Genomic DNA, 12298 nt, shown 5'->3' with positions numbered 1-12298 from the left:
CATTGTCAGATAGTCCCTAACTGACTGCGGTATACTGTAGCATTGTCAGATTAGTCCCTAACTGACTGCAGTATACTGTTGCATTGTCAGAAAGTCCCTAACTGACTGCAGTATACTGTAGCATTGTCAGATAGTCCCTAACTGACTGTATACTGTAGCATTGTCAGATAGTCCCTAACTGGCTGTATACTGTATCATTGTCAGATAGTCCTAACTGGCTGCAGTATACTGTATCATTGTCAGATAGTCCCTAACTGACTGCAGTATACTGTAGCATTGTCAGATAGTCTCTAACTGACTGCAGTATACTGTAGCATTGTCAGATAGTCCCTAACTGACTGCGGTATACTGTAGCATTGTCAGATAGTCCCTAACTGTCTGCAGTATACTGTAGCATGGCTAGATAGTCCCTAACTGACTGCAGTATGCTGTAGCATTGTCAGATAGTCCCTAACTGGCTGTGGTATACTGTAGCATTGTCAGATAGTCCCTAACTGGCTGTGGTATACTGTAGCATTGTCAAATAGTCCCTAACTGGCTGCAGTATACTCTAGCATTGTCAGATAGTCCCTAACCGACTGCAGTATACTGTAGCATTGTTAGATAGTCCCTAACTGACTGTGGTATACTGTAGCATTGTTAGATAGTCCCTAACTGACTGCAGTATACTGTAGCATTGTCGGATAGTCCCTAACTGACTGCGGTATACTGTAGCATTGTCAGATTATCCCTAACTGACTGCACTATACTGTTGCATTGTCAGAAAGTCCCTAACTGACTGCAGTATACTGTAGCATTGTCAGATAGTCCCTACCTGACTGCAGTATACTGTAGCATTGTCAGATAGTCCCTAACTGGCTGCAGTATACTGTATCATTGTCAGATAGTCCCTAACTGGCTGCAGTATACTGTAGCATTGTCAGATAGTCCCTAACTGACTGCAGTATACTGTAGCATTGTCAGATAGTCCCTAACTGACTGCAGTATACTGTAGCATTGTCAGATAGTCCCTAACTGACTGCGGTATACTGTAGCATTGTCAGATTGTCCCTAACTGACTGCACTATACTGTTGCATTGTCAGATAGTCCCTAACTGACTGCAGTATACTGTAGCATTGTCAGATAGTCCCTAACTGACTGCAGTATACTGTAGCATTGTCAGATAGTCCCTAACTGACCAGTATACTGTAGTATTGTCAGATAGTCCTAACTGACTGCAGTATACTGTAGCATTGTCAGATAGTCCCTAACTGACTGCAGTATACTGTAGCATTGTCAGATAGTCCCTAACTGACTGCAGTATACTGTAGCATTGTCAGATAGTCCCTAACTGACTGCAGTATACTGTAGCATTGTCAGATAGTCCCTAACTGACTGCAGTATACTGTAGCATTGTCAGATAGTCCCTAACTGACTGCGGTATACTGTAGCATTGTCAGATAGTCCCTAACTGACTGCGGTATACTGTAGCATTGTCAGATAGTCCCTAACTGACTGCGGTATACTGTAGCATTGTCAGATTGTCCCTAACTGACTGCACTATACTGTTGCATTGTCAGATAGTCCCTAACTGACTGCAGTATACTGTAGCATTGTCAGATAGTCCCTACCTGACTGCAGTATACTGTAGCATTGTTAGATAGTCCCTAACTGGCTGCGGTATACTGTAACATTGTCAGATAGTCCCTACCTGACTGCAGTATACTGTAGCATTGTCAGATAGTCCCTAACTGTCTGCAGTATACTGTAGCATGGCTAGATAGTCCCTAACTGACTGCAGTATGCTGTAGCATTGTCAGATAGTCCCTAACTGGCTGTGGTATACTGTAGCATTGTCAGATAGTCCCTAACTGGCTGTGGTATACTGTAGCATTGTCAAATAGTCCCTAACTGGCTGCAGTATACTCTAGCATTGTCAGATAGTCCCTAACTGACTGCAGTATACTGTAGCATTGTTAGATAGTCCCTAACTGACTGTGGTATACTGTAGCATTGTTAGATAGTCCCTAACTGACTGCAGTATACTGTAGCATTGTCGGATAGTCCCTAACTGACTGCGGTATACTGTAGCATTGTCAGATTATCCCTAACTGACTGCACTATACTGTTGCATTGTCAGAAAGTCCCTAACTGACTGCAGTATACTGTAGCATTGTCAGATAGTCCCTACCTGACTGCAGTATACTGTAGCATTGTCAGATAGTCCCTAACTGGCTGCAGTATACTGTATCATTGTCAGATAGTCCCTAACTGGCTGCAGTATACTGTATCATTGTCAGATAGTCCCTAACTGACTGCAGTATACTGTAGCATTGTCAGATAGTCTCTAACTGACTGCAGTATACTGTAGCATTGTCAGATAGTCCCTAACTGACTGCGGTATACTGTAGCATTGTCAGATTGTCCCTAACTGACTGCACTATACTGTTGCATTGTCAGATAGTCCCTAACTGACTGCAGTATACTGTAGCATTGTCAGATAGTCCCTAACTGACTGCAGTATACTGTAGCATTGTCAGATAGTTCCTAACTGACTGCAGTATACTGTAGGTATTGTCAGATAGTCCCTAACTGACTGCAGTATACTGTAGCATTGTCAGATAGTCCCTAACTGACTGCAGTATACTGTAGCATTGTCAGATAGTCCCTAACTGACTGCAGTATACTGTAGCATTGTTAGATACTCCCTAACTGACTGCAGTATACTGTAGCATTGTCAGATAGTCCCTAACTGACTGCAGTAAACTGTAGCATTGTCAGATAGTCCCTAACTGACTGCAGTATACTGTAGCATTGTCAGATAGTCCCTAACTGACTGCAGTATACTGTAGCATTGTCAGATAGTCCCTAACTGACTGCAGTATACTGTAGCATTGTCAGATAGTCCCTAACTGACTGCAGTATACTGTAGCATTGTCAAATAGTCCCTAACTGGCTGCAGTATACTGTAGCATGGCTAGATAGTCCCTAACTGACTGCAGTATACTGTAGCATTGTCAGATAGTCCCTAACTGACTGCGGTATACTGTAGCATTGTCAGATAGTCCCTAACTGACTGCGGTATACTGTAGCATTGTCAGATTGTCCCTAACTGACTGCACTATACTGTTGCATTGTCAGATAGTCCCTAACTGACTGCAGTATACTGTAGCATTGTCAGATAGTCCCTACCTGACTGCAGTATACTGTAGCATTGTTAGATAGTCCCTAACTGGCTGCGGTATACTGTAACATTGTCAGATAGTCCCTACCTGACTGCAGTATACTGTAGCATTGTCAGATAGTCCCTAACTGTCTGCAGTATACTGTAGCATGGCTAGATAGTCCCTAACTGACTGCAGTATGCTGTAGCATTGTCAGATAGTCCCTAACTGGCTGTGGTATACTGTAGCATTGTCAGATAGTCCCATAACTGGCTGTGGTATACTGTAGCATTGTCAAATAGTCCCTAACTGGCTGCAGTATACTCTAGCATTGTCAGATAGTCCCTAACCGACTGCAGTATACTGTAGCATTGTTAGATAGTCCCTAACTGACTGTGGTATACTGTAGCATTGTTAGATAGTCCCTAACTGACTGCAGTATACTGTAGCATTGTCGGATAGTCCCTAACTGACTGCGGTATACTGTAGCATTGTCAGATTATCCCTAACTGACTGCACTATACTGTTGCATTGTCAGAAAGTCCCTAACTGACTGCAGTATACTGTAGCATTGTCAGATAGTCCCTACCTGACTGCAGTATACTGTAGCATTGTCAGATAGTCCCTAACTGGCTGCAGTATACTGTATCATTGTCAGATAGTCCCTAACTGGCTGCAGTATACTGTATCATTGTCAGATAGTCCCTAACTGACTGCAGTATACTGTAGCATTGTCAGATAGTCCCTAACTGACTGCAGTATACTGTAGCATTGTCAGATAGTCCCTAACTGACTGCAGTATACTGTAGCATTGTCAGATTGTCCCTAACTGACTGCAGTATACTGTAGCATTGTCAGATAGTCCCTAACTGACTGACTAGCATTGTCAGATTGTCCCTAACTGACTGCTATACTGTTGCATTGTCAGATAGTCCCTAACTGACTGCAGTATACTGTAGCATTGTCATATAGTCCCTAACTGGCTGCAGTATCCTGTAGCATTGTCAGATAGTCCCTAACTGGCTGTGGTATACTGTAGCATTGTCAGATAGTCCCTAACTGACTGCAGTATACTGTAGCATTGTCAGATAGTCCCTAACTGACTGCAGTATACTGTAGCATTGTCAGATAGTCCCTAACTGACTGCAGTATACTGTAGCATTGTTAGATACTCCCTAACATACTGCAGTATACTGTAGCATTGTCAGATAGTCCCTAACTGACTGCAGTAAACTGTAGCATTGTCAGATAGTCCCTAACTGACTGCAGTATACTGTAGCATTGTCAGATAGTCCCTAACTGACTGCAGTATACTGTAGCATTGTCAGATAGTCCCTAACTGACTGCAGTATACTGTAGCATTGTCAGATAGTCCCTAACTGACTGCAGTATACTGTAGCATTGTCAAATAGTCCCTAACTGGCTGCAGTATACTGTAGCATGGCTAGATAGTCCCTAACTGACTGCAGTATACTGTAGCATTGTCAGATAGTCCCTAACTGACTGCGGTATACTGTAGCATTGTCAGATAGTCCCTAACTGACTGCGGTATACTGTAGCATTGTCAGATAGTCCCTAACTGACTGCAGTATACTGTAGCATTGTCAGATAGTCCCTAACTGACTGCAGTATACTGTAGCATTGTCAGATAGTCCCTAACTGACTGCAGTATACTGTAGGTATTGTCAGATAGTCCCTAACTGACTGCAGTATACTGTAGCATTGTCAGATAGTCCTAACTGACTGCAGTATACTGTAGCATTGTCAGATAGTCCCTAACTGACTGCAGCAGATACTCCCTAACTGACTGCAGTATACTGTAGCATTGTCAGATAGTCCCTAACTGACTGCAGTAAACTGTAGCATTGTCAGATAGTCCCTAACTGACTGCAGTATACTGTAGCATTGTCAGATAGTCCCTAACTGACTGCAGTATACTGTAGCATTGTCAGATAGTCCCTAACTGACTGCAGTATACTGTAGCATTGTCAGATAGTCCCTAACTGACTGCAGTATACTGTAGCATTGTCAAATAGTCCCTAACTGGCTGCAGTATACTGTAGCATGGCTAGATAGTCCCTAACCTAGTATACTGTAGCATTGTCAGATAGTCCCTAACTGACTGCGGTATACTGTAGCATTGTCAGATAGTCCCTAACTGACTGCGGTATACTGTAGCATTGTCAGATTGTCCCTAACTGACTGCACTATACTGTTGCATTGTCAGATAGTCCCTAACTGACTGCAGTATACTGTAGCATTGTCAGATAGTCCCTACCTGACTGCAGTATACTGTAGCATTGTTAGATAGTCCCTAACTGGCTGCGGTATACTGTAACATTGTCAGATAGTCCCTACCTGACTGCAGTATACTGTAGCATTGTCAGATAGTCCCTAACTGTCTGCAGTATACTGTAGCATGGCTAGATAGTCCCTAACTGACTGCAGTATGCTGTAGCATTGTCAGATAGTCCCTAACTGGCTGTGGTATACTGTAGCATTGTCAGATAGTCCCTAACTGGCTGTGGTATACTGTTGCATTGTCAAATAGTCCCTAACTGGCTGCAGTATACTCTAGCATTGTCAGATAGTCCCTAACCGACTGCAGTATACTGTAGCATTGTTAGATAGTCCCTAACTGACTGTGGTATACTGTAGCATTGTTAGATAGTCCCTAACTGGCTGCAGTATACTGTAGCATGGCTAGATAGTCCCTAACTGGCTGTGGTATACTGTAGCATTGTCAGATAGTCCCTAACTGACTGCAGTATACTGTAGCATTGTCAGATAGTCCCTAACTGGCTGTGGTATACTGTAGCATTGTCAGATAGTCCCTAACTGACTGCAGTATACTGTAGCATTGTTAGATACTCCCTAACTGACTGCAGTATACTGTAGCATTGTCAGATAGTCCCTAACTGACTGCAGTAAACTGTAGCATTGTCAGATAGTCCCTAACTGACTGCAGTATACTGTAGCATTGTCAGATAGTCCCTAACTGACTGCACTATACTGTAGCATTGTCAGATAGTCCCTAACTGACTGCAGTATACTGTAGCATTGTCAGATAGTCCCTAACTGACTGCAGTATACTGTAGCATTGTCAAATAGTCCCTAACTGGCTGCAGTATACTGTAGCATGGCTAGATAGTCCCTAACTGACTGCAGTATACTGTAGCATTGTCAGATAGTCCCTAACTGACTGCGGTATACTGTAGCATTGTCAGATAGTCCCTAACTGACGGTATACTGTAGCATTGTCAGATTGTCCCTAACTGACTGCACTATACTGTTGCATTGTCAGATAGTCCCTAACTGACTGCAGTATACTGTAGCATTGTCAGATAGTCCCTACCTGACTGCAGTATACTGTAGCATTGTTAGATAGTCCCTAACTGGCTGCGGTATACTGTAACATTGTCAGATAGTCCCTACCTGACTGCAGTATACTGTAGCATTGTCAGATAGTCCCTAACTGTCTGCAGTATACTGTAGCATGGCTAGATAGTCCCTAACTGACTGCAGTATGCTGTAGCATTGTCAGATAGTCCCTAACTGGCTGTGGTATACTGTAGCATTGTCAGATAGTCCCTAACTGGCTGTGGTATACTGTAGCATTGTCAAATAGTCCCTAACTGGCTGCAGTATACTCTAGCATTGTCAGATAGTCCCTAACCGACTGCAGTATACTGTAGCATTGTTAGATAGTCCCTAACTGACTGTATACTGTGCATTGTTAGATAGTCCTAACTGGCTGCAGTATACTGTAGCATGGCTAGATAGTCCCTAACTGGCTGTGGTATACTGTAGCATTGTCAGATAGTCCCTAACTGACTGCAGTATACTGTAGCATTGTCAGATAGTCCCTAACTGGCTGTGGTATACTGTAGCATTGTCAAATAGTCCCTAACTGGCTGCAGTATACTGTAGCATTGTCAGATAGTCCCTAACTGACTGCAGTATGCTGTAGCATTGTCAGATAGTCCCTAACTGTCTGCAGTATACTGTAGCATTGTCAGATAGTCCCTAACTGGCTGTGGTATACTGTAGCATTGTCAGATAGTCCCTAACTGGCTGTGGTATACTGTAGCATTGTCAAATAGTCCCTAACTGGCTGCAGTATACTCTAGCATTGTCAGATAGTCCCTAACTGACTGTGGTATACTGTAGCATTGTTAGATAGTCCCTAACTGGCTGCAGTATACTGTAGCATGGCTAGATAGTCCCTAACTGACTGCAGTATACTGTAGCATTGTCAGATAGTCCCTAACTGACTGCAGTATACTGTAGCATTGTCAGATAGTCCCTACCTGACTGCAGTATACTGTAGCATGGCTAGATAGTCCCTAACTGGCTGTGGTATACTGTAGCATTGTCAGATAGTCCCTAACTGACTGCAGTATACTGTAGCATTGTCAGATAGTCCCTAACTGGCTGTGGTATACTGTAGCATTGTCAAATAGTCCCTAACTGGCTGCAGTATACTGTAGCATTGTCAGATAGTCCCTAACTGACTGCAGTATGCTGTAGCATTGTCAGATAGTCCCTAACTGTCTGCAGTATACTGTAGCATTGTCAGATAGTCCCTAACTGGCTGTGGTATACTGTAGCATTGTCAGATAGTCCCTAACTGGCTGTGGTACACTGTAGCATTGTCAAATAGTCCCTAACTGGCTGCAGTATACTCTAGCATTGTCAGATAGTCCCTAACTGACTGTGGTATACTGTAGCATTGTTAGATAGTCCCTAACTGGCTGCAGTATACTGTAGCATGGCTAGATAGTCTCTAACTGACTGCAGTATACTGTAGCATTGTCAGATAGTCCCTAACTGACTGCAGTATACTGTAGCATTGTCAGATAGTCCCTACCTGACTGCAGTATACTGTAGCATTGTCAGATAGTCCCTAACTGACTGCAGTATACTGTAGCATTGTTAGATAGTCCCTAACTGACTGCAGTATACTGTAGCATTGTCAGATAGTCCCTAACTGACTGCAGTATACTGTAGCATTGTCAGATTGTCCCTAACTGACTGCACTATACTGTTGCATTGTCAGATAGTCCCTAACTGACTGCAGTATACTGTAGCATTGTCAGATAGTCCCTACCTGACTGCAGTATACTGTAGCATTGTCATATAGTCCCTAACTGACTGCAGTATACTGTAGCATTGTTAGATAGTCCCTAACTGACTGCAGTATACTGTAGCATCGTCAGATAGTCCCTAACTGACTGCAGTATACTGTAGCATTGTCAGATAGTCCCTAACTGACTGCAGTATACTGTAGCATTGTCAGATAGTCTGTAACTGACTGCAGTATACTAGCGTTGTCAGACGCTGCCTGTACTCCTTGTAAGTGTAACAGAGTGATTATGATGTGACCTGTTTCTCTGACAGGGGTGATAAGGAGTGTTAACACACAGCTGTGGCTATTTTTAGCCCCCCCCATAGCCACATTGACAGCACCTATAGAGGTGGCCCAACTCACTGCTATGGCTCAGGAACCTCTTAAACTTTCTGTTGTTCAATGGTTCAATTTCCATTCATTACAGCAAAGCAGGGTTAGGCTGTTTAAATTCCAGATTGTGACTTCTAATCAAAACATAGAAACATAGATGTTGAACGTGACAAAGCTTTGATGGCCCAAATATATTCACTTCATTCCAAGTAATAATTTACAATTCCACAAACGTAATTTAATGGATCTGACTGTATGTTTTATTGAGTGACTATTTCTCTCTCAACAGGGGTGTGATTGGGAAACAGGGTTACCAGTGTCAAGGTAACCATCATATCTATGTCTGTGTTACAGCTATCTGCACACCAATGTATTCCCATCGCTCTATAAGTAATAGGGCCTTAACAGATAACTCAACTAACGTGTTGAAAATAAAGTGATTGACTTAGTTGTCTGTTGTCTCCTAGTGTGCACATGTGTAGTCCATGGCTCGAGCTCATCATCACAAAATGTGCTGGGATGAAGAAAGACAAAGAGGACACCACACCAGAGGAGGTAGGCATCATTCCAGATATGAGTTATAATGAGGTGAATCAATCTAAGGGTGTGACTGTGTGATCGTTAATGCTCTTTGTCTCCCCCTGCAGGTTGGATCCCAGCGGTTCAGTGTTAATATGCCTCATAAATTTGGTATTCACAACTTCAAAGTCCTAACCTTCTGTGACCACTGTGGATCGCTACTGTGGGGCCTGCTCAGACAAGGGCTGCAATGCAAAGGTACGCCAGCACACACACATGCACACACGCGCAAACATACCCACAGGCGCACACACACACAAACACACACACAATGAGTTATACAAACAAATGCACCACTACACACAGACAATCACATACATAGTACATTCTCACAACATTTTGTACTGGTCAAGAAGAATGCACTCCAATAGCATGGTCTCTCTCTCCGTTTGTAACCATGGTCTTTCTCTCAATCAGTAACCATGGTCTCTCTCTCAGTCTGTAAGCATGGTGTATCTCTCAGTCAGTAACCATGGTCTCTCTCAGTCAGTAACCATGGTCTCTCTCTCAGTCTGTAACCATGGTCTCTCTCTCAGTCTGTAACCATGGTGTCTCTCTCAGTCAGTAACCATGGTCTGTCTCTAACCATGGTCTCTCTCAGTCTGTAACCATGGTCTCTCTCAGTCTGTAACTGTGATCTCTCTCAGTCAGTAACCATGGTCTCTCTCAGTCAGTAACCATGGTCTCTCTCTCAGACTGTAAGGTGAATAAACATGTGAGGTAACCATGGTCTCTCTTAATCAGTAACCATGGTCTCTCTCTCAGTCTGTAAGGTGAATGAACATGTGAGGTAACCATGGTCTCTCTTAGTCAGTAACCATGGTCTCTCTCAGTCTGTAACCATGGTCTCTCTCTCAGTCTGTAACCATGGTCTCTCTCTAAGTCTGTAACCATGGTTTCTCTCTCAATCAGTAACCATGGTCTCTCTCAGTCAGTAACCATGGTCTCTCTCAGTCAGTAACCATGGTGTCTCTCTCAGTCTCTAACCATGGTGTCTCTCTCAGTCAGTAACCATGGTCTCTCTCTAAGTCAGTAACCATGGTGTTGCTCTCAGTCAGTAACCATGGTGTTGCTCTCAGTCAATAACCATGGTCTCTCTCTGTCAGTAACCATGTTCTCTCTCATTCAGTAACCATGGTCTCTCTCTCAGTCAGTAACCATGGTCTCTCTCTCGGTCTGTAACCATGGTGTCTCTCTCAGTCAGTAACCATGGACTCTATCTATCTCAGTCTGTACGGTGAATGAACATGTGAGGTAACCATGGTCTCTCTCAGTCAGTAACCATGGTCTCTCTCAGTCAGTAACCATGGTCTCTCTCTCAGTCTGTAACCATGATGTCTCTCTCAGTCTGTAAGGTGAATGAACATGTGAGGTAACCAAGGTCTCTCTCAGTGAGTAACCATGGTCTCTTTCAGTCAGTAACCATGGTCTCTCTCTCAGTCAGTAACTATGGTCTCTCTCTCAGTCTGTAATCATGGTCTCTCTCTCAGTCTGTAAGGTGAATGAACATGTGAGGTAACCATGGTCTCTCTCAGTGAGTAACCATGGTCTCTCTCAGTCAGTAACCATGGTCTCTCTCAGTCAGTAACCATGGTCTCTCTCAGTCTGTAACCATGATGTCTCTCTCAGTCTGTAAGGTGAATGAACATGTGAGTAACCATGGTCTCTCTCAGTGAGTAACCATGGTCTCTTTCAGTCAGTAACCATGGTCTCTCTCTCAGTCAGTAACTATGGTCTCTCTCTCTCAGTCTGTAATCATGGTCTCTCTCTCAGTCTGTAAGGTGAATGAACATGTGAGGTAACCATGGTCTCTCTCAGTGAGTAACCATGGTCTCTCTCAGTCAGTAACCATGGTCTCTCTGAGTCAGTAACCATGGTCTCTCTCAGTCTGTAACCATGGTCTCTCTCAGTCTGTAAGGTGAATGAACATGTGAGGTCATGGTCTCAGTCTAGTCAGTAACCATGGTCATGTCAGTCTGTAACCATGGTCTCTCTCTCAGTCTGTAACCATGGTCTCTCTCTAAGTCTGTAACCATGGTTTCTCTCTCAATCAGTAACCATGGTCTCTCTCAGTCAGTAACCATGGTCTCTCTCTCAGTCAGTAACCATGGTCTCTCTCTCAGTCTCTAACCATGGTGTCTCTCTCAGTCAGTAACCATGGTCTCTCTCTAAGTCAGTAACCATGGTGTTGCTCTCAGTCAGTAACCATGGTGTTGCTCTCAGTCAATAACCATGGTCTCTCTCTGTCAGTAACCATGTTCTCTCTCATTCAGTAACCATGGTCTCTCTCTCAGTCAGTAACCATGGTCTCTCTCTCGGTCTGTAACCATGGTGTCTCTCTCAGTCAGTAACCATGGTCTCTATCTCAGTCTGTACGGTGAATGAACATGTGAGGTAACCATGGTCTCTCTCAGTCAGTAACCATGGTCTCTCTCAGTCAGTAACCATGGTCTCTCTCTCAGTCTGTAACCATGATGTCTCTCTCAGTCTGTAAGGTGAATGAACATGTGAGGTAACCAAGGTCTCTCTCAGTGAGTAACCATGGTCTCTTTCAGTCAGTAACCATGGTCTCTCTCTCAGTCAGTAACTATGGTCTCTCTCTCAGTCTGTAATCATGGTCTCTCTCTCAGTCTGTAAGGTGAATGAACATGTGAGGTAACCATGGTCTCTCTCAGTGAGTAACCATGGTCTCTCTCAGTCAGTAACCATGGTCTCTCTCAGTCAGTAACCATGGTCTCTCTCTCAGTCTGTAACCATGATGTCTCTCTCAGTCTGTAAGGTGAATGAACATGTGAGTGAGTAACCAAGGTCTCTCTCAGTCAGTAACCATGGTCTCTCTCTCAGTCAGTAACCATGGTCTCTCTCTCAGTCTGTAAGGTGAATGAACTATGAGGTCAGTCTGTAATCATGGTCTCTCTCTCAGTCTGTAAGGTGAATGAACATGTGAGGTAACCATGGTCTCTCTCAGTGAGTAACCATGGTCTCTCTCAGTCAGTAACCATGGTCTCTCTCAGTCAGTAACCATGGTCTCTCTCAGTCTGTAACCATGGTCTCTCTCTCAGTCTGTAAGGTGAATGAACATGTGAGGTAACCATGGTCTCTCTTAGTCAGTAA

General features: G+C 43.7%; 1 protein-coding gene across 1 annotated transcript in view; it reads left to right on the top strand.

The window, feature by feature from the left end:
- The window catches only part of LOC115121610 (protein kinase C epsilon type-like), a 225878-nt gene that overhangs the window by 170105 nt on the left and 43475 nt on the right, over nucleotides 1-12298 (top strand). Inside the window, 4 exon segments of the mRNA XM_065013213.1 lie at nucleotides 8895-8929; nucleotides 9073-9093; nucleotides 9096-9160; nucleotides 9253-9382. Coding sequence (XP_064869285.1) covers nucleotides 8895-8929; nucleotides 9073-9093; nucleotides 9096-9160; nucleotides 9253-9382 — 251 coding nt within the window.

This window comes from Oncorhynchus nerka, linkage group LG28 (assembly GCF_034236695.1).
Source record: "Oncorhynchus nerka isolate Pitt River linkage group LG28, Oner_Uvic_2.0, whole genome shotgun sequence".
Classification (NCBI taxonomy): domain Eukaryota; kingdom Metazoa; phylum Chordata; class Actinopteri; order Salmoniformes; family Salmonidae; genus Oncorhynchus; species Oncorhynchus nerka.
This window is presented reverse-complemented; position numbering and strand designations above follow the sequence as displayed.